The sequence below is a fragment of the Pleurodeles waltl genome, chromosome 5, assembly GCF_031143425.1.
Source record: "Pleurodeles waltl isolate 20211129_DDA chromosome 5, aPleWal1.hap1.20221129, whole genome shotgun sequence".
NCBI classification, from domain to species: domain Eukaryota; kingdom Metazoa; phylum Chordata; class Amphibia; order Caudata; family Salamandridae; genus Pleurodeles; species Pleurodeles waltl.
Window position 1 is genome coordinate 1,487,482,828 of NC_090444.1, and position 25,497 is coordinate 1,487,508,324.

The 25,497-nt window shown below is 41.8% G+C and overlaps 1 protein-coding gene across 7 annotated transcripts in view; it reads left to right on the top strand.

Annotated features, from left to right (window-relative positions):
• The window catches only part of DST (dystonin), a 1,789,835-nt gene that overhangs the window by 725,267 nt on the left and 1,039,071 nt on the right, over positions 1-25,497 (top strand). For all 7 annotated transcript variants that reach the window (XM_069235771.1, XM_069235778.1, XM_069235775.1 and 4 more), the window contains one exon: positions 22,845-22,934. In XM_069235771.1, coding sequence (XP_069091872.1) covers positions 22,845-22,934 — 90 coding nt within the window. The remainder of the gene's footprint in view (positions 1-22,844; positions 22,935-25,497) is intronic.

Below are 25,497 nucleotides of genomic sequence, written 5' to 3' on the forward strand. Positions count from 1 at the left end.
GAACTTGCAGCTCATCATTCCGCAAGGCACTGCACTGTCCCTTCTCAAGTTTTTTACAGGCAAGCTCTCTTGGATAGTCTTTCCGAATAGAGCGGATTGTGCCACAAGCAACCGTGTCCACTCTGAACAACTCCTTGAACAACTGAACTCCAGTGTAGAAGTTATCTACATATAAATGGTGAGCTTTGTTATATAGTCGTCTACCAAGTTCCCACACAATTTTCTCACTAACTCCAAAAGTGGGCAGACAACCAGGGGGGTCAATACTGGAATGCCTACCAGGTTAGACACGGAAATTATAAACATATCCTGTACTACTTTCAGACAGCATATACAATTTAATTCCATACCATGCCTTCTTGCTAGGAATGTACTGCCTAAAAACCAAACAACCCTTGAACAGGACCAAAGACTCATCTACAGATATTTCTTTGCCTGGAACATAGATCTCTGAAAAACGATCTACCAAATGATCAAAGACAGGTCTAATCTTAAAAAGACGGTCAGAATCATGGTGATCTCGTGGCAGGAAGTGCCATGGTAACAAATAGAGGGCAGAGCAGTTAGTGAATAACTGAGAGAGGAGCAGGAACTTTGTACTTGAGCTGTGTTGCCTTTAGTGGAATAAAAAACTTTGAAGTCAATACCTGTCCAGTTTCTTCATCTTAACATTGGCGACAAGGATCTGGGATGGACAGGGACTTCTATCCACCAACACCCCTCAGAATTCTAGTGAACCCACTGGACCCAGCGTGAAGATTAAGACCACAAACCTTAAACGTAATACCTATGCATGTTGGACTCAACATTTTCATGGACAACTGTAAGTGGCTAAGATAGCAATGTTTGTAAGCGTATGTATTTGGATTAAATTAGAATATCGATGTATCAGCGTGGAGCACCTGCAACACAAGGGCTGCAGCAGTTGGCTGATCATGTGCTATGGGGTTTGAAGGAAGATCCGAGCAGCTGTGATTCAAATATATGTTTGGGACGGGGTGCAGAGCACCCAATCTGAGAGCTTCAGTTGGGAGGAGCTCATCGCACAAGAACTTGCTATTGGTCAAAGCCATATTACGTGGTACGTGCAACTAAAAAAATGAAAAATAACAAAATAAAGCAAAATTACTTCGTCATGTAGCTATGCCTGAATGTGAGATAGATTATAAAACATGAAAAAGAAACAGTTACTTTGCTGCCACCTGATATCAATCCTGAAGGATATGGAGGGATGACGATAGACCACATAGGATGCACAAGAATGAAAATAAACTTCATGGAGAGAGAAACAGTAGGGAAAATCGGCCAAACATGGTGACAATTTGTTGGGATGGACACACCAAAAATAATTAGAGATTATCCTGAACCCCAACTCTCCCAATCAAATTTTGATGACAGCCACCATTGAGGAAAACTTTCAGTTACTTAATGAATTCCCTGAAGTGTTCAAAGATCAGCTTGGTCTTCTAAAGAGGTTTGAGCATAAGATAATCTTAAAGAACAAGGCTAAACCTGTGGTGCACAAAGTAAGGATGGTGCCTAATCTTATGCTAAAGCCTTCGACAAGCTGCTTCTTATGAGGTTCATTGAGTGGATAGAATCATGAAAGTGGTTGGCCCTAGAAGTCTTGGCTTTCAAAGAAAATACTTCAAAGCTCAAGATGTTTGTCGACCTCAGAGACCTCAGCCAGTGCATTTGTGTTGATCGCCAACCTCTGCTGAATATCGTCGAGGCTCTGGGCATGCGGTGCTTCTTTATTTTGTATGGTAAACTTGCATGCTGCCTGCCACCAGGTCATGCTACGTAAAGATTTCAAAGCTCTCTCTTCTTTAGTTTTACCCTTGGGGGCATACAGGATTAAAAGGTTACCATTTGGCCTGGCTTCGGAAGCAGCGTGTTTTCAAAGGCACATGACATTGGTATTGAAGGAAATTGATTCAGATATATATTTCCAAGATGACATTGTGGTATATGGTAGTGACAAAAAGCAACATGTTGATACTTTGAGGCAGATATTTACTAAATTGACAGATAAAGGCCTTACTCTAAAAAAGGAAAAATGTAAATTTGGTATAGGGTGTGTTTCATACCTGGGTACCAACATTGATCTGGCAAACTCCATCATAGAAGCACTGTCCCCATCCAACAAAGATCACATCAAGTCATTATTAGGGTTGGCGAAATACTATTCTAAGTTTGTCAAGAATTTTGCCAGTGTGGTGCAGCCTATCAGACTTCATTTGAAGAAGGAGTGCCATTTGCTTGAACTGAGGAGTCGGAAGTGGGTTTTCAAAGTCATTAAAAGTGAGATTGCTAAGATGCCAACTCTTGGCCTTTTTGATGTCACCGAGAAGACCATTCTGACAACTGATGGCAGTTTAAAGGGTCTTGGAGACATGTTGTCTCAAGTTGATGATGGGGAAGAGAAGGTGGTAGCTTTTGCTTCACGCTCTCTCAGAGGTGCCAAGGAGAGAAACTCGGTCATTGAACATGAAGCACTGGCTTGCACGTAGGCAATACACAATTTAAACATTTTCTTGTTCTTGTGAGGATTGCAGTTCCTGCTCAGGACAGACCACATGCCCTTAGTGCAGTTGTTAGGTTACAGAAATGGTGATAACACTACTAAAAAGGTGAGTGTGGGGGTCAATGGAATACAACCATCAGGTCAAGTATCTTCAAGGAGCAAAGAATGTTCCTGCTAATTGTTTGTCTAGGCTACCTGGCATGGGGAGTGCAGGGGGCCCTGTGCTGTGCCCCATCGCTCAGGTCACTGCCCGATTTATGGGCAGTGATCTGCACAGCGGGTGCAGCTGAACCCCCCGCACAGAGGGAGCTGCCGGCAGTGTCCCAGCCAGGCATTCTGCTGGGCCGGCAGCCAGAAACAATGTGCCCAGCAGAATGTTTATTATACGGCCGCCGGCCTGAACATCGCTGTGAAAACCACTGTGTTCATAATGAGGGCCTAAATCCGGCCTGGTTGAAGTGCAAAGAGTGTGTGAAAGTGGTGAAGTCCATGTGGTAAAGTAGCATCGGGAAAAATACAAAAACATTTTGATGATAAACACAATGCATGAAAAAGCTTTTTCATGCAAATAAGGCAGCGTTACCATGCGCTGCACTTGAACAGATACGCGGCGTTTACTGACTCTCGGACATGGAGAGTACAGACTGGGTCTAATTTTTGGCCATTCACACAGGGTTTTCCTAACTATGGATATACGCAATGCCTACAGTTTATACTGATTTGGAGGACTGCACCTTTCCCTACACTGCAAGGGACGGCTCTATACACTGCTGGACTACTCATTCTTACGTGCCTTGAAAAAGTCCGTGTGGACGAAACACGTGTTGGCTGTTTCTTTACTATGACACACTGTTGACCACACTGTTGATTTGTGTGGTGAAAAGATGGGTCCCAGCACTCATGACCAGACTGGGTGACGTCGGGCAGCAAACATGCTGTGGCACGAGTCCCTCAGAAGCATATGAGGATTGAAAGCTGAAGAGCAGATTTTCAGGTATTAATGAGCTTTACTGAGTACTATTTGAGGTAAAATTAGGTTTTCCACAAAATTCTGCTAGTTAAAGGAAGGTATTAACTGACAGCAATAGACTCCAAATAAACATTTCAAAGAAGCACCTAGATTTAAATGTATAGCAGTTCAGTGGAAATCCAGGATCGCATATGGCAGATCTGGATTCAATTAAAAAAACGTTTTTATTGGTGTACTGTAATTTTAACCAGAGCTGTTTTCCTAGACCATATTATATTGACTTTAACTGTGCATGGCACTGCAGGTGCAGTATCCTGTATAGCTTTAACTGCTGTCTCGCTGATGCTTTTAGCAAAGGGACCCTGGTCTAGTGGCTAAATGGGTAGATGTGGTGCTAGGAGGTGCCCATTCTAAATGTGGCTTTGCACACATAAGATACGATACTTGTGGGCATTTGATTTTATGTCCTTATGCCTCATAATGTGAGCACTTAGAAACAGGCTGTACATCAAACCCTATTGCAAAACTGGACATTAATGCAGACCTTTATGGTTTTGTGGACAAACCAACATGAAGAAAGTGTTATAACTGAACAGTATGCACCAGGAGGCTGATGATTTCAGTCTGAAAGTTTAGGATGTCTGATTGCGAAAGACTTTTTGTGGGCTGTACGAAGAACTTGCAGTGGGCTTAGAGTCCACCCACTGCTGCCCTTAGTTGTGGTTGTTGTCACTTTCATTTTCTTGCTTTTATTTGATGGCTTTCCGTCTCCTCCTCCAGTGGAGCATGGGCACATTATTGTGTCCTTCCACTGCTTTTGAAGTATTGAAGTAGTACTTTTCTTCTTTTGGGTTAAGCATTCCAGGAGAGTGCATATGTTTTTTAGCTTTCTCCCACGTGCATTCCTCTCCTTCATCCACACTCAGTCTGTCATCTGTTTGTTTCTCCCCTGCCCCTCCATGTTGTGCTTGCCATCAAGTACTTCTTCCCCCTTGCTTTATTGCCTGTGTGCTTCTCTCCCACCTATTCCCTGTTGTTTAATACCAGACACAACTAGTGCTGCAGGAGTCTGATTCCTGCGTATTGATTGCCACAAGGTAATATAAGCCCCCACATTAGATACTAGTAGTGCAGACAGCACAGAGAGGACCCACGATGGTGAAAGATAAAGTGACACGTGCCAGCCAATTAGTCCAATGTAAACAAGTATGCTACGCCACTGCCGCCAAGAGAGAAATTACATGGGAGCAGTGCCACAAGAGCCATCAGAACTCACACTGTCAGATGTAATCAAGGCTTATTTCACATAAGAACCTCCCTGGAAATTAAAGTGGATGCCTTTCCCATTGACCTCAATCTGGTGCATACAGACCTCCTTGGAATCATATAAAATAAGAGCTGGTCCCTAAAAATGAGTGCTGCTGTGGGCCCAGGGTGCAATATTTTTTACTTTAAATATAGGTCCCGCCATCCATGCTGCACACAGCGGGCCCAGGGGGGCTTTATTTTATGCAGAATAGCAAAATAAAGCAGCACAAAAATGCTGCATGATTCCCAAGTTCATGATGCAAAATGTTCATATTTGTGCCGCAAAATTTGCTGATCCATGCCACAATTTTCGGGGGGTCTGTTTATGATCTGCATTCATCTGGTCTGCTGGATATCAGCTTGACAATCCAACTCTATGTTAAGTTATCTCTTTTAAGTATATTAACATGGTTGCTTTCAGCCATCATGTGAGTAATGCTTTCGTTAGGTGTTCATATTGTAATACCATATTCTTTTATTCCATGCTGAGGGGTTTATTTTGTATTGTTTTCTTACTTACTTGTTTCTTTTCCTAATTGTCATATATATATTTTGCCTTTTTTGGTCTATTGTTTTATTGAAGGACCTTTATCTGCCTTTTCTGAGGGAGGGAGGTGTGTTGTGACTTGCTCGTTAAGTGGTCACTGATCTGTGCATTCTATACAGTGACACTTCAGAGGGTGCCATGGTAGCAAGAAGAAGACTGGGCAGTTAGTGGACAACTGAGAGAATAAAGTGTTTTTGTTGGTAGAATAAAGGACCTAGAAGTCAATACCTTTTCAGTTGTGTCTTCTTAAACAAAGCCAGTATGTCGGCACCATGCATTAAAGATGAGATCTGATGGCTTTGCCAATGTTTGCTTATTAGTTTTGGGGTAAAGTACCTTCCTGGAAGTCAAACTGCAACAGACATATGAAAAGAAGGTTCTCAATACTGCAATGTACACACTGCCAACAGCCACAAAGTGATTTATGGGCTTCACTGCCTACACACCATTTGAGTAACTTTCTTCAGCTGATGGTTCAGGGATATCTACAAACGTTTTCGACCATAATAAGGTCTGATAATTTAGGATAACAAGAGTTGTTGACTTTTCTTTGCATTAAGGTAACACAAATCCTCAAGTTTCAGTCATGTTCCCTTAAACCCATATAAAATTGACTAAATGGATGGCCCGCTCATTTCCCAATATAACCAAATTCGCCAAGAGTTTGTTCCACTCAGTCCTTGATTGTTTTTTCCTCGAAAGGGCTTACACTTCTTGTGACCTTTCCAACAAAGGGCAGAGATGTTACAGGATTCGCCGTTCTATTGTTGGATCCATGCTGCCAAATTACCCGTAGCCATTGTTCCTAGAGAAACCGACTCGCAAAACGAAATTCCAGAAAGAATCGCTATTCCAAATAGCGAGTCGCAGAGAAGTCGCACCGCATTTTGCAACCTCATTTTTAGCAAGGTCGCAAATTGCACGAAGGGTGTGGTCCGGTGTCGCAAATTACGACTGACTTGTAAATTGCCTGCAGGTGGAACAAAACAATTGAAATACCCACTTCCTGGTTCTGTGTGATGACATCAGAACCAGGAAGTAACCAAATGGAACAGGGAAGAGGGAGGAGCCCACCCAGCCCAAACTGCAGAGCCAGACCCAGGTGAGAGAAGCAGCAGCAACAATGGCTAGACAGGAGAAGGAGACACCCAGTGGAGGCAGAAAACGAAAAATCAAGTTTTCTGACAAGGAGTTGGAGGTGCTAACTGAGGACTGCTGCCTGCACCATGAACAATTATTCGGCAAGGCAGCAATGAGTGTCCCTGACACCCAGAAAAAGAAGATATGGCAAGACATCCAGAACAAGATAAATGCCATTGGTGTATGCCACCGCACCCTGGATGAAATACGCAAAAGGTGGTATGACCTTCGCTCCAGGACCAAGGAGAGGGTGGCAGAGCGCATGAGGGAGATGCATGGCACTGGAGGAGGCCCATCCACTGTTCCACCCCCTACAGCAATAGAAACCATGGTGGAGACGACTCTGGAGCCGGAGGCTGTACTGGGCATTGGAGATGTAGACAGTTCGGCACCAGGAACATCAAAAAGTAAGTACCAAAATATATGCATTCACACCCACAAATGCACTATACACACAGTCCCAGTACACATCAGCAGGCACCTCCAGACTAGCTCCATTCCAGTCTAGCAACCTCTAGAATACTGCATTATGGGCAATGTAGTACAGTAGTCCAAATATAGGCAAATGTTTAATTTGAGGCATAAAACATATGTGCAAGACGGACAGTGTATCCCCTATGTCCCACAGGTCTCCCACAAGGCCCCCCCATCAGCGCCACTGTGCAGGGAGAGGAACATGACACAGACCCACAGGAGGAGGCTGCCACAGACACTGCAGGGGAGTGCAGGACAACACCACCCATGGAATTGGCACCGGAGACCATGGACGATCCTGCGCTGGGTATGGAGGCAGCCGTAGAAACACCAGGGCCAATGCCTATGGAAAGGCACACCCAGCCATCATCAGGCGCAATGCGTAGACGCCACCGCAGATTGCAGTCTGTGCGCAGTGAGGATGTTCCAGATGTCGAGTTTGCGGGACTTGAGGCATCCTTATTGCAGGGTCAGCGCCTGCAAAATAGACAGATGAGGTTAATGAACCGGAACCGCACAAGGCTGCAGACCACTGTCACACATGGGCTGGCTAATGTGGCCAACCAGTTCACAACAATGAACACACATCTGGGGAACCTGGCGATCTCCATTGACAATTTGGTCAGGGAACTGGTGGCTGACAGGGCACAGGCACGGCGCAGGGAGCGCAACACTGCTGCCCGTATAGACAGACTTGCTGCATCCATAGGGCGTCTGGCAACAAACACGACCTGCCTGTCAAGGCGCACTGTCAGCCTGCAAGTTGAACTGGGGCATTTTGCAGGAGATGTGGCATGTGGACTTGGCCGCATCAGCCATGTGGTGGATCTGCTGGAGACCAGACAGGCTGCAAAGGGCATAGGGGATACCCCGCAGGACAGTGAGGAGGGCTCAACAGTTAGTAGTGTGTATGCCACAGATGCACGTGTGCTGCGGAGTAGCAGTGCATGGCAGGGCTCAGGGGACCAAGCTGGAGTGAGCCATGGTGGCTGCAGTCGTAGGAGGCTGTGAGCCACTGACACGTGCTGTTACAGAGGCACATGAACATAATGTGTCTGATTTGACTGTTTCATTTCCATACTGTTGCATAGTTCACAATGATCTCAACATTATAGTTCTGCAATAAAAAGGTTTTGTTTGTTTGACTACACAGTTGGGCTATGTGTGTCTGACATTAGTGAGTGTGGTCAAGGTTGCCACGTACCTGCCAAAGTAGTGGGTTGCAATGTGGTTCCATCTCTGTCTGCCCTCATTTTCGATGCTTCTATCCCCAAGCTGTCGGCGTGGTAGCTTGTGCTCCTCGTCTTCCGTATCTGTGTCTTCAGGGGTGAGATATAGCCCACGTCTGGTGGCAATGTTGTGTAGGGTGGCACAGGTGGCTACTATCTTGCATGCTGGTTCTGGGGCATACTGGAGTGCTCCTCCACTTTTGTGGAGACATCGGAATCTTGACAAGCCAAACGTCCTCTCAACTACAGTTCTGCTCTGCCGATGTGCAATGTTGTATCGCCTCTCGTTCTGATTGCCACGTGTTAGGTATGGGGTGAGTCTCCATGGTCTCAGGGCATATGCACTGTCACCTGTTTGATAAAAGAGGCAAATTTAGCAGGGCATCACAGGGTTACCTGTATGTAAGGCTTCAGAGTGTAGTCACCAATACCTAGTAAATATCCTTCTCCAAACTCCCCAAGTTCTGGGCGTTGGTATATCCCACTGTGCCTGAATATGTATGAGTCATGTGTACTCCCTGGATATTTAGCCACAGTGTCAGTAATGACATTATGAGCGTCACATACCACCTGGATGTTTAGTGAGTGGGTACATTTCCTATTGCGGAACACATATTCCAGATTTGCTGGTGGGCAAATTGGTATATGTGTCCCGTCTACACACCCAATTACATGGGGGAAGTTGGCAATTCTGTAGACGTCCAACTTGGTGCTGTTCATTTCTGCCTCATTTCTGGGTAGGTATATATATCTGGACATGTGTGTGAGTATGGCATCTAGGAAACATCTGAAGAATCGTGAGAGTGCACTTTGGGATACCCACCTGCCGCAGCAATTACCCCCTGATAGTTACCCGAGGCCAAGAGGTGCAGTGAGCATAGCACTTGCACATGTGTGGGGATGGCGCTGCCGCGCATTGTCTGTCGTTCAAGCTGAGGTTTCAGCAGTTCAATAATCTCTAAGATAACAGCACTGCTCAGTCTGTATTTGTCATAAATCTCCTCCTCAGTTTGTTGAAATAGTGTCTGCCTGGTTCGGTATATCCTCTCCTGTCTCTGCCTCCTCCGCCTCTGCTGAGCAGCCTGGACTCTCCTCCTCCATGCAATCACGTATAGTGCAGCCATTTTGAGTAGCCCTTTTGCATACGGTTTGCGACTCGCAATTTGCGACTTTCAAATTGCAGGTCGCAAATTCAGGTCGGTAATGGGTCGCATCGCTATTTGGTGATCAGAAATGGGATTTTTACATCGCATTTCGGATTTTGCAGGGTCGCAAATAGCAATGCGAGCCGTTTGCAACTCGCAATCCTTTGCTACATCTGGCCCCTAGTTTCTATAGAAAATGTGTTTTTTGTTAAATTGCATACTACCATATAATTTGAAGTGAAACAAACGTGCTTAAAGAACAAGGGGAAATTTCTCAATGACTCTCAGGTGTGGAAGGCTGTGGACTACCAATCCCAGAATGCTGCATATAAATCAGGACGGCTGTAGAGAATTAGGAACAGCAGACAAAACCACCTGGAAGAAGACAGTATGTTGAAACGCTTTGTGGTGTCTGATGGAAAGCTTTCATGAGAAATAAATGAAGAGTGTATATTGCAGCCTCCGGGAGTGCAGCGTCGTTCTTTTGGGATTCATTTATGAGGGTTCTGGTCTTAACCCTAACGCTGCTCCAGCAGGAAGGGCGCGTCGCTACTTTTGACCAATTGTTTTCGACACACACACATATTTATATATATATATATATGTTTATATATCAATAAACAAAGCTAGTATACACCACATTTACCACCGCCGACGCGTTTTGATTATCAAGCCTTGCTCATGGTATGTGAGTGCATCAATGCTAACTTAACAATTTCTATACATGGAGGCCACGGATTCAATAATATATATACAGTGTTCATGAGTGTCAATAGTTTCAAATCTGGACAACTACATACATTGTTCAAATATTTGAATTGTCAGTTACGCATTACCTCGTTATGAGTCCTACACTCTTGACTCAAATCACTTCTTGCACATCATCAAGGTTATTCCAAAACACAATGGCTCCCCAAACATATATATGATGTTATTAGTTGTGCTTCTTGATAATCAGATTAGGTATATATCCTATCTAGTATAGTACCCCAGTTTATCCTTTGTTGGTGTGTCCAAATGTTAATATTGTCAAAATGGGCCCATATAATAATATCTGCAGGCATAATATTCACATACTAGAGAATTTACCCATCTCTGTGCAGCATGATCCTCCGCATAGGAATCCTATGTCTCAACTCACTAGGCTAAGGGCCAATGTTGACCCATGAAACATACTCACATAGTGTATGTTTCATGCAGATTTTTCCCATATTTCTATGTATAGTTATCCCACACCTTACCATGAGACTCTAAATAACATTGCTGTTTTTAACCGATTTTACTTAGTATAACTCCTGATTTTATTGTGTAATTATAGATAATATATAACCACTGAACAATGGGGAAATCTATGACATTCCCTCAAGAACTATCCCACATTCAAGTGATATACACTATTTTTTTAACCCTATCTGACCACATCAATTGTTAATTCTATACTCGTTCTAAAATTACCATATTCACAATGGCAAAAAACACTTTTGTGTTCTTCACTCCTCCAAGTTCTCTGTATCAAAGACATTTCACTGCAGTGTACTCATTCAACTTGATCTACAGCATAACAGAATACAATTCATATTCTCTCTTTTCAGTTCACTAGATTCATACATTTTAGTACAGGGGGCATACGATTCATTAATTTATAAGTGACTATGTAATTCCTCATCCCCGTTCAGTCCATACAGTGTTTTGGTTCTACGTCTTATAATGAACCGCAATTCCTAATGTCTTAGTTTCAATGATCTAACACCGCCTCTTTCATTTTTGCTGATACTGACTATGCCAAAATACTTTGCGCTCAACCTTGCTTTTCCAGGATGTGTAAGTAAATGTTTTGTCATAACATAATTCATATCCTTGTTCTGTATCGCTCTAATGTGCTCGAGTATACATTTTTACATACTGTGCTGCCTATATATCTCAATCTGCAGTAACATTCAATTACATACACCACATATGTGGTATCACGTGTAATTCACTCGTTTTTTTTTTTTGCCTTTAAAATCCTCATACTCTTTCATGTTCATCATTTGTGGCACACTTTGCATTTAACATTTCTTGTTCTGTTAACTGATTTGAAGTTTTTTTCAGTCCAAAATGGCTTTTCACTAGTTGATCTCTTAATGATGGTACTTTTCTGAACGTAATACTGGGTTTGTCTCACAATAGATGTCCAATATCTGGATCCTTTTTTAATATATTCCAGTAATTCTTCATGATATTCAAAATTAGAGTATTCTCCTTACTGTGTGTTAGGATCATTCTAATACTTGTGTGCTTGTTATCCTTCTCCTCTTTTTTTTTAGATTTATTGACCAATGTTTGTGCCCATGTCAAAGATCTGGCTCATTTCTCTCCTTGCTCAATTTCACTACATTTGTATCCTCGTTGTAGAAATATTTGTTTTGTTTCCCTGAATTTTGCTTCCATTTCCTTTTCACTTGAACAATCCTGTTTTATCCTGATGAATACTCCATAGGGAATACTCTTTTTTAATGACTTTGGGTGAAAACTGGACCTATGCAAGATACTGTTAGTTGAGGTCTCTTTCCGTTGTTATGTTGTCTGTATTGTATTATCCTCTATATATTCTGTCACACCCAGGAATTGAATTTGAGTAGTACTGGTGTTACAAGTAAACTGTAATCCTACTTCATTGTTGTTCAGTACCTCAAAGTATTTACAGAACTCCTTTTCCATTCCATTGCAAATGAGGAACAGATCGTCAATGAACTGGAGCCAGATCACAATTTTCTCTATATATTCCTCATTCCTTTCTCTCTAAGCTATATGTTTCTCCCACCAGCCCATCATAAAGTTGCCATAGTTTGGAGAGAAGGAAACTCCCTTAGCTGTCCCGCATATCTGAGAGGATATTTTATGATTGAAAAGAAATACATTGTTCCTCTGACATAATTCAATAATTTATAGCAGCATTTCTGAGTGTTCAAGTTCTTGAATGTTTCTTTATTGCAAAAAGTACTTAACAGCTTTCAAACCCAATTTGTGACTTATAGACGTATAAAGTGAGACCACATCTATGGTGACTAGTAGGTTTCCCTCCTGCCATCCTGTGTCACCCAGTATCCTTAGGAAATCACCAGTGTCTCTCAAGTATGAGCTTAAAGTGACTACAGTTAGAGCCAAAACGTTGTCAGCATATATTGATATATTTTCAAACAAGGAACTACAGCTAGATATTATGGGTCCATCTGGTTTTTATTTTCAAGGTTTTATGTATTTTTGGCAGAAAATACATAGTAGGAATTACTGGGCTGTCATTTCTAAGTAATAAAACTTCATCATCATCCAGCAGTCCCTCAGTTTTTCTTTCACCCCTAAAGTTAGGTCAGTGATCGGTTTGCTATCACTTCTCGATATTTAGTGACAAGATTACATTCACAGAGCGCTTCCTCCAAATAATCCAGTTTTTCCATGATTACTACGTTGCCCCCTTTGTCAGTTGGTTTGATTTCCAAACTTTGGTTAGTCAATAGATCGTTAAGTGCTTGTCATTCCTTTGATGTGAGATTTTTTGTTCCGTTATTGTGTTTTTTGTTAATTTTTGCAGATCTGTCATTACTTGATCATGAAAAATATTTATCTTATTTCCAGGAAATGGTTTTAGTTATGTTTAGGTTGTATTTTGTTTAGTTTTACTACATTCCCAGAATGCTGCTTAATGGCAAAGATTGGAAGTACATATAAAAAGGCAACATAAACAACGCACTCACTTACTGTGATCAAGACTGTGATAGTCGAAAAGCGTTGGTAATGAGGATGGTTGTTCTGAAGAAGAATAAATATTGATACAAAGGGGGTTATTACAACTTTGGAGGAGGTGTTAATCCGTCCCAAATGTGACGGATATACCACCAGACGTATTACGAGTTCCATAGGATATAATGGACTCGTAATACGGCTGGTGGTATATCTGTCACTTTACCGTCACTTTTGGGACGGATTAACACCTCCTCCAAAGTTGTAATAACCCCCAAAGTCTTTTGGAGTGCTGCGAATTATTTTTGGAAGGAATATATATAAATATGTGTGTGTGTGTTCACCTCTGTCTATATCTAACTCTTCCAGGAACTAGGTTTCAGTTAACTCATCACCTTCCAGGTGATGCCTCAAATCACATACAACTTTAATATCATTTTTTTGTTCTATAGTCAGTCTTGGAGATTAAGTAGTTGGATTTCCCTGAAGATGTTCTTTTGGTTCCAGTTTGGAAAATAATTTTGCTAGTTTCAACTTTCTAACAAATGTATACAGATCAATCTGTGTCTCAACATAGTCAAAATGTTTCTCAGGGCAAAATGTTAGACTTTTGCTTAAAAGTTTTGTTTCATGTTCAGTTAATTGTTGTTTAGAAAGATTAATTGTCAGGTTCTTATCTTGCCTACTATCTGCTGACTCCCTTACTTCTTCTGTCTGTTGGGGAATGGATAGTCTCTTGTTTTTTTCAGACCCCCTTCTTGTTTTTTGACATCTTTTCGGTTTGGTACATGACCTCTTCCATGTACATATCCTTGTCCCCTGCCTCTTCTTTTTAGTGTTCCTTGGTCCAGGTAGAGCAATTTCATTTAATCTAAAAAGTATTTTTTCTGTTAGTACTGGTGCTCCTTCTCCTTCAATTAAGTCTGTGTCTGATACACTCATAGTAGCATTCAGTGACTCATTCATCACAACTTACAAGTATGTAGTTGCTGCTTAAGTATGTCACATATTTCAATGAGTATGAGATTTTCTCCCAATGTTGTAATCTAATCTCTTTTGAACTTTCTTTGTTTCCACTCCTCCACCTGCTTCTCATGTTTAAGATTCACATCTGTTTCTTTCCATAATTTCGTACTTTCTTTCTCCTGTTTCAGGCACAACATTTTATCCTCTACTTCCCTTAAGCATTTATGGATTTCCTCAATATATTTCTTGGAATATTTTATAACGAAATACATCATATTTTTAGAGCATTCCATGCTGTTGCCCCCCCAATTCCTCCAACATTTGTGATTTAGGCCCTCATTCCGACGGTGGAGGGCAGAGGAAGCACCGCCAACAGGCTGGCGGTGCTTCCCGGGCCATTCTGACCGCGGCGGTAAAGCCGCAGTCAGAAAAGGGGAACCAGCGATTTCCTGACGGTTTTCCCCTGGCCCAGGGAATCCTCCATGGCGGCGCTGCCTGCAGCGCCGCCATGGGGATTCCGACCCCCTTTCCGCCAGCCTGTTCCTGGCGGTTTACACCGCCAGGAAGAGGCTGGCGGGAACGGGTGTCGTGGGGCCCCTGGGGGCCCCTGCACTGCCCATGCCCAATGGCATGGGCAGTGCAGGGGCCCCCTATCAGGGCCCCACAAAGATTGTCACTGTCTGCTTAGCAGACAGTGAAAATCGCGACGGGTGCCACTGCACCCGTCGCACCCCTTCAAATCTGCCGGCTCCATTCGGAGCCGGCTTCCTCTTTGCAGGGGCTTTCCCGCTGGGCCGGCGGGCGATCTTTTGGAGATCGCCCGCCGGCCCAGTGGGAAAGTTGAAATGACCCCCGCGGTCTTTGGGCGGTTTCCGCCCGGCCGGGGTCGGTATGACCCCCTTAGTGTCTGGGTGGTTTGGTAATGTTAAAATCCTCAGACCCCTGGGGACTCTCCCCACTTCAATGTATTTTTCCACTATGATGACCTCCCAGCTTTTTGTTATTTCCTTGCTTAGTAATCGTTCCAGTTGAATATACAATTGTTTCAAATTATTTTCCTCCGTGTTCATGTCAGATTTAAAGTTCTTTGTATTACTTTGTGTTTTGACATTCCTTTGTTGAAAAATACTTCTGCTCGCTGCAAGCGTTTTGCTGCTCTAGCCTCCATGTTATATGGCAACAATGTATTAAATGTTCTCGATATTTTGAAAAATGTAAGAAAAAATTTATGTAATGCCGTCACTCACAGATGGTGGTTGGTGATACTTTTAATTCCATACTTTGAAATGTTGCCACCAATCTCCTGGTCCGTATCAGGGAAATCACTAATCCCACTGCCGGACCACTTCAACAGCACCCTTTTGATCATGCAGTCCCCCTCCTTACTGGAGGAAGTTTTTCTATTCGGGCAGCGTCCTCTGACCCCGCTCGTTCAGTGTTTCTCCTCGGTTCCAGAAGGATGGTGACCGTTCTGGTATGTGGAACGTGGGCTGTGATCTTTTGAAGTCCACCGACTTCAGGCTATTCCAGCACTTTTAAAGCTGGTCATGTAGCATATAGCGTTCCATATGATACCTTTACACCACATTATGCACAATTGTGTTCTGGTCAGTGTTAGGCGCTACTGCAACATAATATCAATAAAGAAAGCAGTCCCTTGCAGTGGCAGTGCGCTTTTCTCAGGCTGGTGCCACCATCAGAGACGGATCCTACCTGGTTTCATTATTCAACAAACGACATACCATGAGCAAGATTTGTCAGTCCAAACGCATCAGTGGTGGCAAATGTGGTGGGTACTTGCATGGTAATAAAATTAAGAACACAGTCTTCTGGAGTGCAGCACAAGATGTCTGCTTGAAGTGTTGCCAGCCAGTAAGCATGGGGACAGTTGGATCCCTATGTATCTATATTTTTGAAACTCTAATATCTCAGAAATTACTAAAGTGATTTACACCAAATCACAAACGGCACACCTTCTGGATCAAGAGCTCGTTTTCTGCCAAATTTGGTTTAATTCTGTCCAGTGGTGCGGACTGTAGTTGTGTTCAAAAATATGAAAAATCCCCTTAGCTGATATATATCTATATATAAAACCTACTCTACTGATGGTCACTGGAAGGTAGTTATAGTTAGGACCTTGTTTTCATAGGTAAAGCATTTTTAGGTCGAGCATGTAACTGCTCTGAGCTGTAATCTATCGGTGGGCTTTTATGCACTCCCACCGCACACCCATCACTGTCACTCATTCATGGGTTTGCCTTTCAAAAATCCTTTGTTATCATTGTTAAATTCCTTGGGGCAGTTTGGTTACTGCCTTGGACACCGACCATGTTACATGGATAATTGCACTTTTGCCCATATGTTTGATTGCGAGCAAACTTCTTTTTCAGCAGCCATCGTGCTTTGAATCAACTCACTTATGTCCACTGTTTTACTTTTCATTTTCAATTTATGTGCAAGAAAAGTCCAGTTAGAAGTTTGCAACGTTAACAGCTCCTACTCCAGCAAACACAAGAACCATTGCATTTCAAATACTTGTTTGTTTTGGCAATAATGGTGGCGCCGTTTGATGACTCTTCACAAATTTTTCAAAACTAGTATGACAGTCAGTTCAGCTGCTGTGTTGAAATTTTCAGGGTGATTTTGTCAAGCGGGGTTGAGAAAAGGGGTCCCAAAACACTTTTTGCCCCATGCAATTTCCATAAGGATTTTTAGGCACAACTGCAGCCCAAATCGCTGGACGGAATTACACCATATTTGGCAGAAAGGTAGCTTTTGGTCCAGAAAGCACTCTTTTTGTGATTTGGTGTAAACCTGTTCAGTAGCGTTTGAGATATTAGAGGAAAAAGAAATATAGATATCTAGAGATGCAGATCTTCTGTGGATTCAACGGTCCCCATGCTGATATCTGATTGGCTGCCAATACTTCAACCAGAAAGTCTAATATGGTCTAATATGTTGGGTAATTAGTTGTGGTGTGTGGTGAGGATGCAAGTTTTATTTACCTTAGGGCACGAGTTATAGTTACTTGAAATAACTATAACCATAACAGCTGAGTTTCTGTGGTTTTGTGCATGTAAATTATATAGACCCTGTTACCTTTGGTTTTTGCAGTGATATATATATATATATATATATACCATAGAAAAATGATGTTCTTATTTGTTATGTGTTTTCACAGTGGTTGAAGTGGATCCCTTGCAGGCTTCTCAAAACACAGCTGTATCCTACATACAAGAACCCAACTGTAGGAAAGTCCCTCTTTCTGGCATGGTTACCCCCCACTTTTTGCCTGTTGTCAGTGTGCTTAGAGTGTTTTCATTGGTATCATGCTAACCAGGACCCCAGTGATTGTGCTGTGCCCTTTAAACTTGGTTGTCTTGGTACTCTTTACACCCCCACAGTTGGCATATTGGTGTACCCCTCTAAGCCCCTAGTATATGATACTTAGGTACCCAGGGCATTGGTACACCAGGGCCCCCCACTTGGGCTGCAGTATGTATTATGCCACCCATGGGAGCCTAGGCAAACGGTGCCATTTTTAGCCTACATGAAAAGGTGCATGCACCCGTTCACTGCTGGTCACTAGACCATGTCACTGTAAGTCACCCCTGTGGTAGGTCCTTCCAGCCCTAAGGGCAGGGTGCAGGTCCTTGTGTGTGTGGGCACCCCTGCAGGAGCAGAGGTGCCCCTACGAACTCCAGTCCCAATTGCCTGGACTTCGTAAGTGCAGAGAGGCCAGTTTAGCTATGTACTGCCCATAGGTCACTGCCAGTGGTCCAGGTACATAGTGGTAACTCTGAACCTAGGCATGTTTGGTATCAAATATGTCAGCATCATAACCAGATACTGATGCCAGTATTGGTGGCATGAGTTGATGCACTCTGAGGGCTCCTTAGAGGACCCCCCAGTATTGCTTCTACCGGTCTTTCAGGGTATGTAAGCAGCCCACACTGCTGCAGCTCCCCAGACAGGATTCTGTCCTCCTGCTGCCTGACCAGGTCAAGCAGGGATAGTCAGAACAAAGGATTTTCTGTAGAACAGGGGTGCACCCTCTTCTTTAGAAACAAGCATTACAAGGATGGGGAGGGGTAGCCTCCCCACGCTACAGTTTTGCCTTGACCACTCCCCTGTACATCAGCATCCCAGGGGTGGTGCTCATAGCTCCTCCAGGTGGCCAGTTGATTCTGCCATTTTGATTCAAGATGGAAAGAGGCCCCATGGAGCATCCGACTGGTCAGGTTAGGCAGATGACGTCAGTGACCCCCTCTGATAGGTTGTCACCTTGCAAAGTGACCAAACCTCTGTTTGGGCTATTTAGGGACCCCCTTGTGAGTGGGTCCCCAGATTCGGCATGCAAGACTCTACCAGGAATCCTCTGCAATGACCTCTTTTGCTCCTGGTCACCGAAACCTCTGCTGGATTTCACCAAACAAGACTGGAATACCAAGACAACCTCTCCTTGCAACATTGTTTCTGTGGCTTCTGTTAGCAACTTGCAACATTTCCATGGCTGTGCATTCTCTGGGGTTAGCAAGACATCAGCTCCACCAAACAAGCAAGAAGGAATCTCCCTTGGAGTGAAAGGGTCTATTCCCCTGCATCTACAAGCACCTAGGGCAACAAAGTCTGGCTGCTGGGATCTGCTGTCCTCTAGACCTGCAAAGATTCTCCAGCACAGGTGTTGAGGGGTCCTCCAGGTCCTCTCGTCCTTTCCAACTTGGGAGATAGTGTGCCCTTACCTCTTCTTCTAAGACAGAACCTCTGTGCACTGCAACTGTTGCCGCATCCCAGGGCTTGTTGACTCCTGCTCTGAGGGATCTTCAGGCTCCACGTAGCCCTCACCCCAGCACTCTACCTCTGCGAGGACAGTCTCCTCTCTGCTGCTCCAGCGACGTGGGACTCCTCTTCAGGTGTGCTGCCTGGGTCTCACTGTGACTTAATGTGCCTGCTGCCAGTGGGTTGCTCATGGAGTCTCTTACTGTTTCTGTTGGCTCTCCTGTCTTCTGAGGGTCAGCCTGGACTCCCCTCCAAGGATCGAGTACCCAGGGCCTTGCTGGCCCTCTTCAGCGCTGCAAATTTCCAACAACTCCAGTTGCATTTGCTTGTTCTTATTGGTGGTCCTCCTGACCACTGACCCATCTGAAGTCTGGCGACCGTAGAGGGGCAGTTTGTAGGTGACTTCAGTGACTCCTCTGCAGCTCCTGGACTCCGCAGCTAGATTTCATCTACTACCGTTGACCCAGATTTTCACCCACAAAATGGTGGGGATTGCCTCCTGCCCTACCTGGACACTCCTGCGTGGACTGAACTCGGTTCCCTTCTTTTGCTGGTCCCCTTCATCCAGAATTCACTGTTGGATTCCACTGGCCTGGTCCTGTTCTTGCAATATTCCATTTACGAGTCCCCATGTTAGTCTATGGGACTGCTATTTAACGTACCTCTGCTCTCCTGGTCGCTGGGGGTCTTCCAGATACTTACCTCTTGGGGTTCCACTCTCTCCCAGCCCTTGGCTAACTACTCCATATGCTCTGGTGGGGGACCCATTCTCATATTCCACTTTTTTAGTATATGGTTTGCCCCCCCCCCCACCCCATAGGGCCCTTGCTATTTTATGCTATTTCCTAATACTTACCTATATATATTTTGTATGTACTTACCTCTAGAAGGGGGTTTGCCTATAGTAATCTGGTTTGGTGTTCCTGTAATAAAGTACCTTTATTTTTGCAACACTGTGTGGGTCCTTTGATGTCTGATAAGTTACTATGTGACTACTATGGTATTGCAAGTGCTTCACACTCCTCCTAGATAAGTCTTGGCTGCTCACCAGTGCTACCACTAGAGAGCACTGGCTACCTAGACAATGTAACACCATAGCTGCCCACCACACACGGGGCCAGCCTCATACACCAGTATTTTATGATTTTAACTGTAAGTTAAAAGCATATGTCGGTGCATCAAGTCCATCCTGTTTTCACTCTAGATGTGCCCAGTAAAATACAGGAATACCTTTTATGCTTGAACAAGGACTTCCTTCTGCAGTTTTGTTTCCATAGTTTACAGCATTACAAGGACATTTTGAAGTGTTAGAGACCCTCTCAACCCTGTTGATAACACATTGAACTGAATTGAAGACATCACTTTTGGGATCCAACTGTTCTTCCCTACATTCAGTTTCCAGTAACTACACTTCATGGTCATGTGGTTGGCAGTATGAGGATACACTCTACAGAGAAGTTCACATTTCTGTGTGAGTCCACCCAACATATTTGACAAGATTTGTGTTCCTTGGGAAAAAAGGCTGCTCATTTTTCACCTAGAATTTAAACTTTCTCTTTTTGTATTGAACTATCATTAAGCAATATATTTTCGTTTTTCACAATCCCAGTCATTATTAGCATTCGAAAAATGGCTTATATTAATATAGATTGAGGCTGATCCACAGCTTATGTAGTGTACTAAACTTACATATTTGTCATTCATACAGTCTCATCAAGTGGATATGGTTACAGCAGGATTAATCATGTACTCCTGGAGCATGTTCAGAAAGTTAAGGATCTGCTAATGAATATCCCAACATGTGATTGCCCAATACTTTTCATAAAACAATAGGGAATACTAATAAACATTGTTTATAAAACACATCACTTATAAATATGTAAGGTGTACGGATTTTTCAACTACAATTGTCTTTGCTTTGGCCAAGTCATTTGGTTAAATTATCACTAAGCCAAATAATGTTCCTGAAAGCTTAAACACTGTATTCCATCTTTTAAAGGTTGAACACACACTAGTCAAAATTATTAAAATACATTGAATCCTCAAGACATTCAGTAGGGATGCAAGAGGAGTGACATTCCACCTTTGAACACATTTCTTATGTTAATACTTCTGTTCTCGTGTGTTTCTGTTTCATATCAGAATCATTTGATAATCCCATTGGGTACTGGATTTTTTGTTTTTCAGTAACTCAACACCTACAGTTCACATTTCCTCAACTGAAGTTCAGAACTTCTGAGATTTTACCAAACACCTGTCTTGCTCAGATCATTGTCATTGCCCAGCTCACATATCTTTAAAAACAATATACTGTGAAGATTCTAGAAACATATGTTTTCCAAGGAGTAGAAAATTGAAGTGCAAATGGCACAAACATCTTCCTAATATTTTGGACATATTTAATGTCATTGTTTGACAGTGTCAGAATCCTTACAGTTCCATGTTCAACAACTTTAATCTTGGTGTTCATTCTGATTTCTCTATACAATGGGTAATTTTATACCTGGGGGTTGCATTTTGAGTAGCTTATGATTTTGTTGTAAGGATGTTCCTCAACCTTATACATTCATGTCAAGTATACAGATATATGAATTATGTTCATCCCATCTTTAAGTGTCTCATCTAATCTCATCTTTGCTATCACAGGTACAAGATCAAACCACAAAATATTTTTCATTGTGAGAATATATCATGCACGGTGCACCATCTGAATACATTTTTGCCACTGATGCAACATAAATATGGGCCCATACTCATTTTCAATGTAATAAGATAACTTTTCAGCACACTCTTCTTTTACCAACTAGTCTCATTGGGTTGCCTGTAAGCAAACAGCATTACTTCACATAGGCTGTCAAAACATATGTCTTTGTGAAACAAACCCTGGTCCTATCACTCTATAATTTCTTCTGATTTCTACTCACTTTACTACTAGCTCCTTTTCTGCTTTCAGCTTCTATTTTGGCTGTTGCCAGAATCAAGGATTTTCATCCTCTTATTTCATTCTCTAATTCCCAGTGGGCTTTGCAAGAGACTGGGGAGTGCCAGGCAACAGCCAATACATTACTGCCAAGTCCTAATGACCTGAAATGGTTATTTTTTGCTGGCAGAAAATACCTACAATGTTCAGTTGGAATTAACTACATATACAATAGTGTTTTTCTAAGTTATTTGAATGTGTACATTAGATCTTTGTGCTATCCTCTCTCTTGTAACAATCACATCTAAATAGTTATATGACATTAATTAATGTCCTTAGTAGATTTGATTGAACCCTCAAGTGTAATTTTCTCCACTTCAAATACTTGCAATCCATGTGATGAACATTTGCCTTGCAAATCCTACAAGCATCATCTGTGTAAAACAACTAATGAAAATATTGTGACACAGCTCTCTTATTGGTTTGTACCTCAAATGTGATAACCTATTAGGTTAGTGTATTTGACATAGTTGTCCTAAACATTTTAGATCAAATTACATATAAGAATCAAAGCTTCGTATTGCAAAATAATCTTCGGTCATCTATTTGGCTACTTTCATCCCTTCATTCTGAGAAATGCTGATGTACACACATTTTAAATAATTGATTAACAGTATCACTTAATGGTTTCGAACAAGATATGCAGCTCATTACACAAAATACAAAACATTGTTAGATGTTTAACACATAAAGATACAGTATATGTATGTGTAAATATTATTTAACAACATAAAATAAATATGTGTATTTGTTCTGTATAAATCTGCAAATGTTATTTCAAAGACAACTAGTGATAGTAGATCTCTCTGGAGTGTTTATTTATGTATACTTTGTAGCGTATAAAGTATTAGTGTAGTAAGGTGTTGTATTAGCCGCCATGTGCTTCTCTCAGAGCGATTATTATGTTCATCTTCCTTTCCAATATAATCATCAGCTTATATATTAATGTCACAGACCAAAAACATGGTCTTCATTTCTTGTGGTTGCTATACTAAGTACAAAATATACCTGCTCAAACATATAAAAGGTAACCATTTTGAAATTTATTTTTTTGTTTAGGTACGGAAACATGTAAATGATCTGTATGAAGATCTGAGAGATGGACATAACCTAATCTCCCTTTTGGAAGTCCTTTCTGGAGACACCCTGGTGAGTTAATAAAGCTTAACTGCTAAGTATGGTAAATGCTCTCAAACATTTTTTTAAAAAGCTCTTCCACTGTCTGGCTAAATTTTGGTATTGCCCTTAATGCATCCTGTTACATGCAATGAGACTTTCTGGTGGCTGGCTATACATAAAATAGCCTCAAATAGAGCAGTATATGTTAACATATATATTGTACTAATATGGTCATATTAATGTGATTGCTATCATTTTACTTTTGCTATCTGTCTTCATCTAACTCGCACTTCTCTTAAAGAAATCTGTAGTCAGGTTCTTTCACATTCTCAGCAATACAGATCCATCCTCTACGTAGAAACAAGACCACTAATATGTCAGGACCCACAGGAATTTTGGAACAATGAAGGATCACATTATGCAGCTGGGTAGCTGAATTTTGCAGCATGAAAAAAGCAACTTCTGTATTATATTTAATGTGATTAAAGTCACATATCATGGCATTTCTATCTAGCTATTATTATCTTTAACCCACGCGTACTTTTGCAACGTGTTAACAATAATTTAGAAAATACATAGTCTTTCTAAAGCAAGAAAACTATTCACATTTTGCTGATAATAAAGGCAATCCTACATGTGTAGACTTCTTTTCTTCAAGACTTCTTGTAATAAAGTGCACACCTTTTTCATTCTATCCATTTATATATCATTTAAAATCTGACCCTCCTAATCTATAAGATTTTTATTCTGAGGTTACAATATGTTTTTAAAGGGAGACAACCTTCCCAGTAACAAACTGCCCTGCACCACTGCTGTTAAAATGTTGTGTCGTTAGTCTCTCTTTAGTGGGAAGTTTAAGTTTAGGTATGTCAGATATAATAACAACTGAAAGGCTCAGATTTGTTCCCAGTTCCAACTGCTCTCCTAAAATAATGTTTTTTTTTTAGCAATGTTAATGGAAATGTATATCAACAGTGAATCAAAATTTTAAAGGACAATATTTAAGGACTTTTTGAATATAGCAAATATAGAGTATTTACCTGAGGTAGTACATGTGACACAGATTTAGCTTCTGTCTATTATATGTTTTCTTAATGTTTAGGCCGGAATATTTGATTAAAGCCCTTTCAATGACAAGGGATTCATATTTTTCCGTCCACTTTTAAAAATATTGAAACACCTTTAAAAAAAAACAAATCTGAAAGTAAAACCCTAAAACACCTTTTTTAGCTTGTCAAGATTCAGGTTATGGTGTCATAAGTGTCACCCAAGGGCAGATTATCCCATCTTAAATGTCTGAATGCAGTATTCTCAGTATTCTGCAATGTGGAGGGGCACATGAAACTTTTCAGACTCTAGCGCAAGCCACACTGAATGTTGCATGCAAAATTCTTTGCAAATGTCAAACTGTTTGATCTACAGCTATTCCTGGACCTGATGAACCATAAGACAATTCACTAATTATACACAATTTACCTGGTCTGTGGAATCACTTCATTTTTGTGGCTGTGACAATGTCTGGGCAATGCATATAGCAATAAATAGTGTTTGTCAAGGCAATTTATTCATATGTATCCAAGGGCCAGATGTAGCAAAGGTTTTTACCCATTCTGTGTCTATGGGAAAAAGTGTTCGTACATATGGCCTCAAGTCTCTGATCATTGGACCTCCCTCTTACTAACCTAATCCTTGTCAAATGTAGATGCCTGGATTGTGTGCCATTGTCCCAAATGTGCTCTATGCCAGGACTTAAGGTTTTACATATTTGGCTATTTTTCTTTCTTATGTATACTCTCTCTCTCTCTGCTAACCAGTTTATTTGCTGTTTTCCTTCATTTTATCATGTGGTTAACTGTGTATCTGGTGATTAAGGGCATTAGTCAAAGCCACCCATTGCCGACTTCATGTTATAGCTTGATGTTCACTGACCTTCTATAACATATTAGTACCCTGCAATCTTTCCCATTGTTCCTGATCGTATCTGCTATTTCTTTTTGAAGGTCCCTTTTACCCTTAGTGTACGGGGCACTGTATAAATACAATGTATATAATAAAATGTAATTGACAGGCCCAAATTCTAATGATTAGAAATAAGTAAGCAAGAATTTCACAATCACTAAGATGTTACCCTTTCGCCCAGAGATCAACAATCCCCTTCGTTGGATATGTTTTTTGCTTTTATACTCAATCTATCCAAAAATAGGCATTCAAGTGGGAACAATTATAAGAATTTTCATTCACAAATGGAACTAATATAAACACTCCAAGCAGATTTTTTGATACTACAGCCGTGTAAAAAGCTATGTAATCAACATGTGCAAATGTTCCATCATCAGAGAAATCTGAAAATCGAGGCAAATCCTTCTTTAAAGGAAGCAGCCTCGAGTGATCTCAGTTTTGACATGGAAACATGTTTCACGCAGCTGCTGCTAGATGAGTTTGTGAACTTCTACTGCTTGCACAGTTAGTTTTAGCAACAAGTTAGTCTATTATATTCACTATTTCTTCAGTTATATGACTTTTTTTCAGATTTCTGTATCTGCAGAGCACACTGTTCTGTGGCAACATCTCATGTCTCAGATGCTCCTGTTAA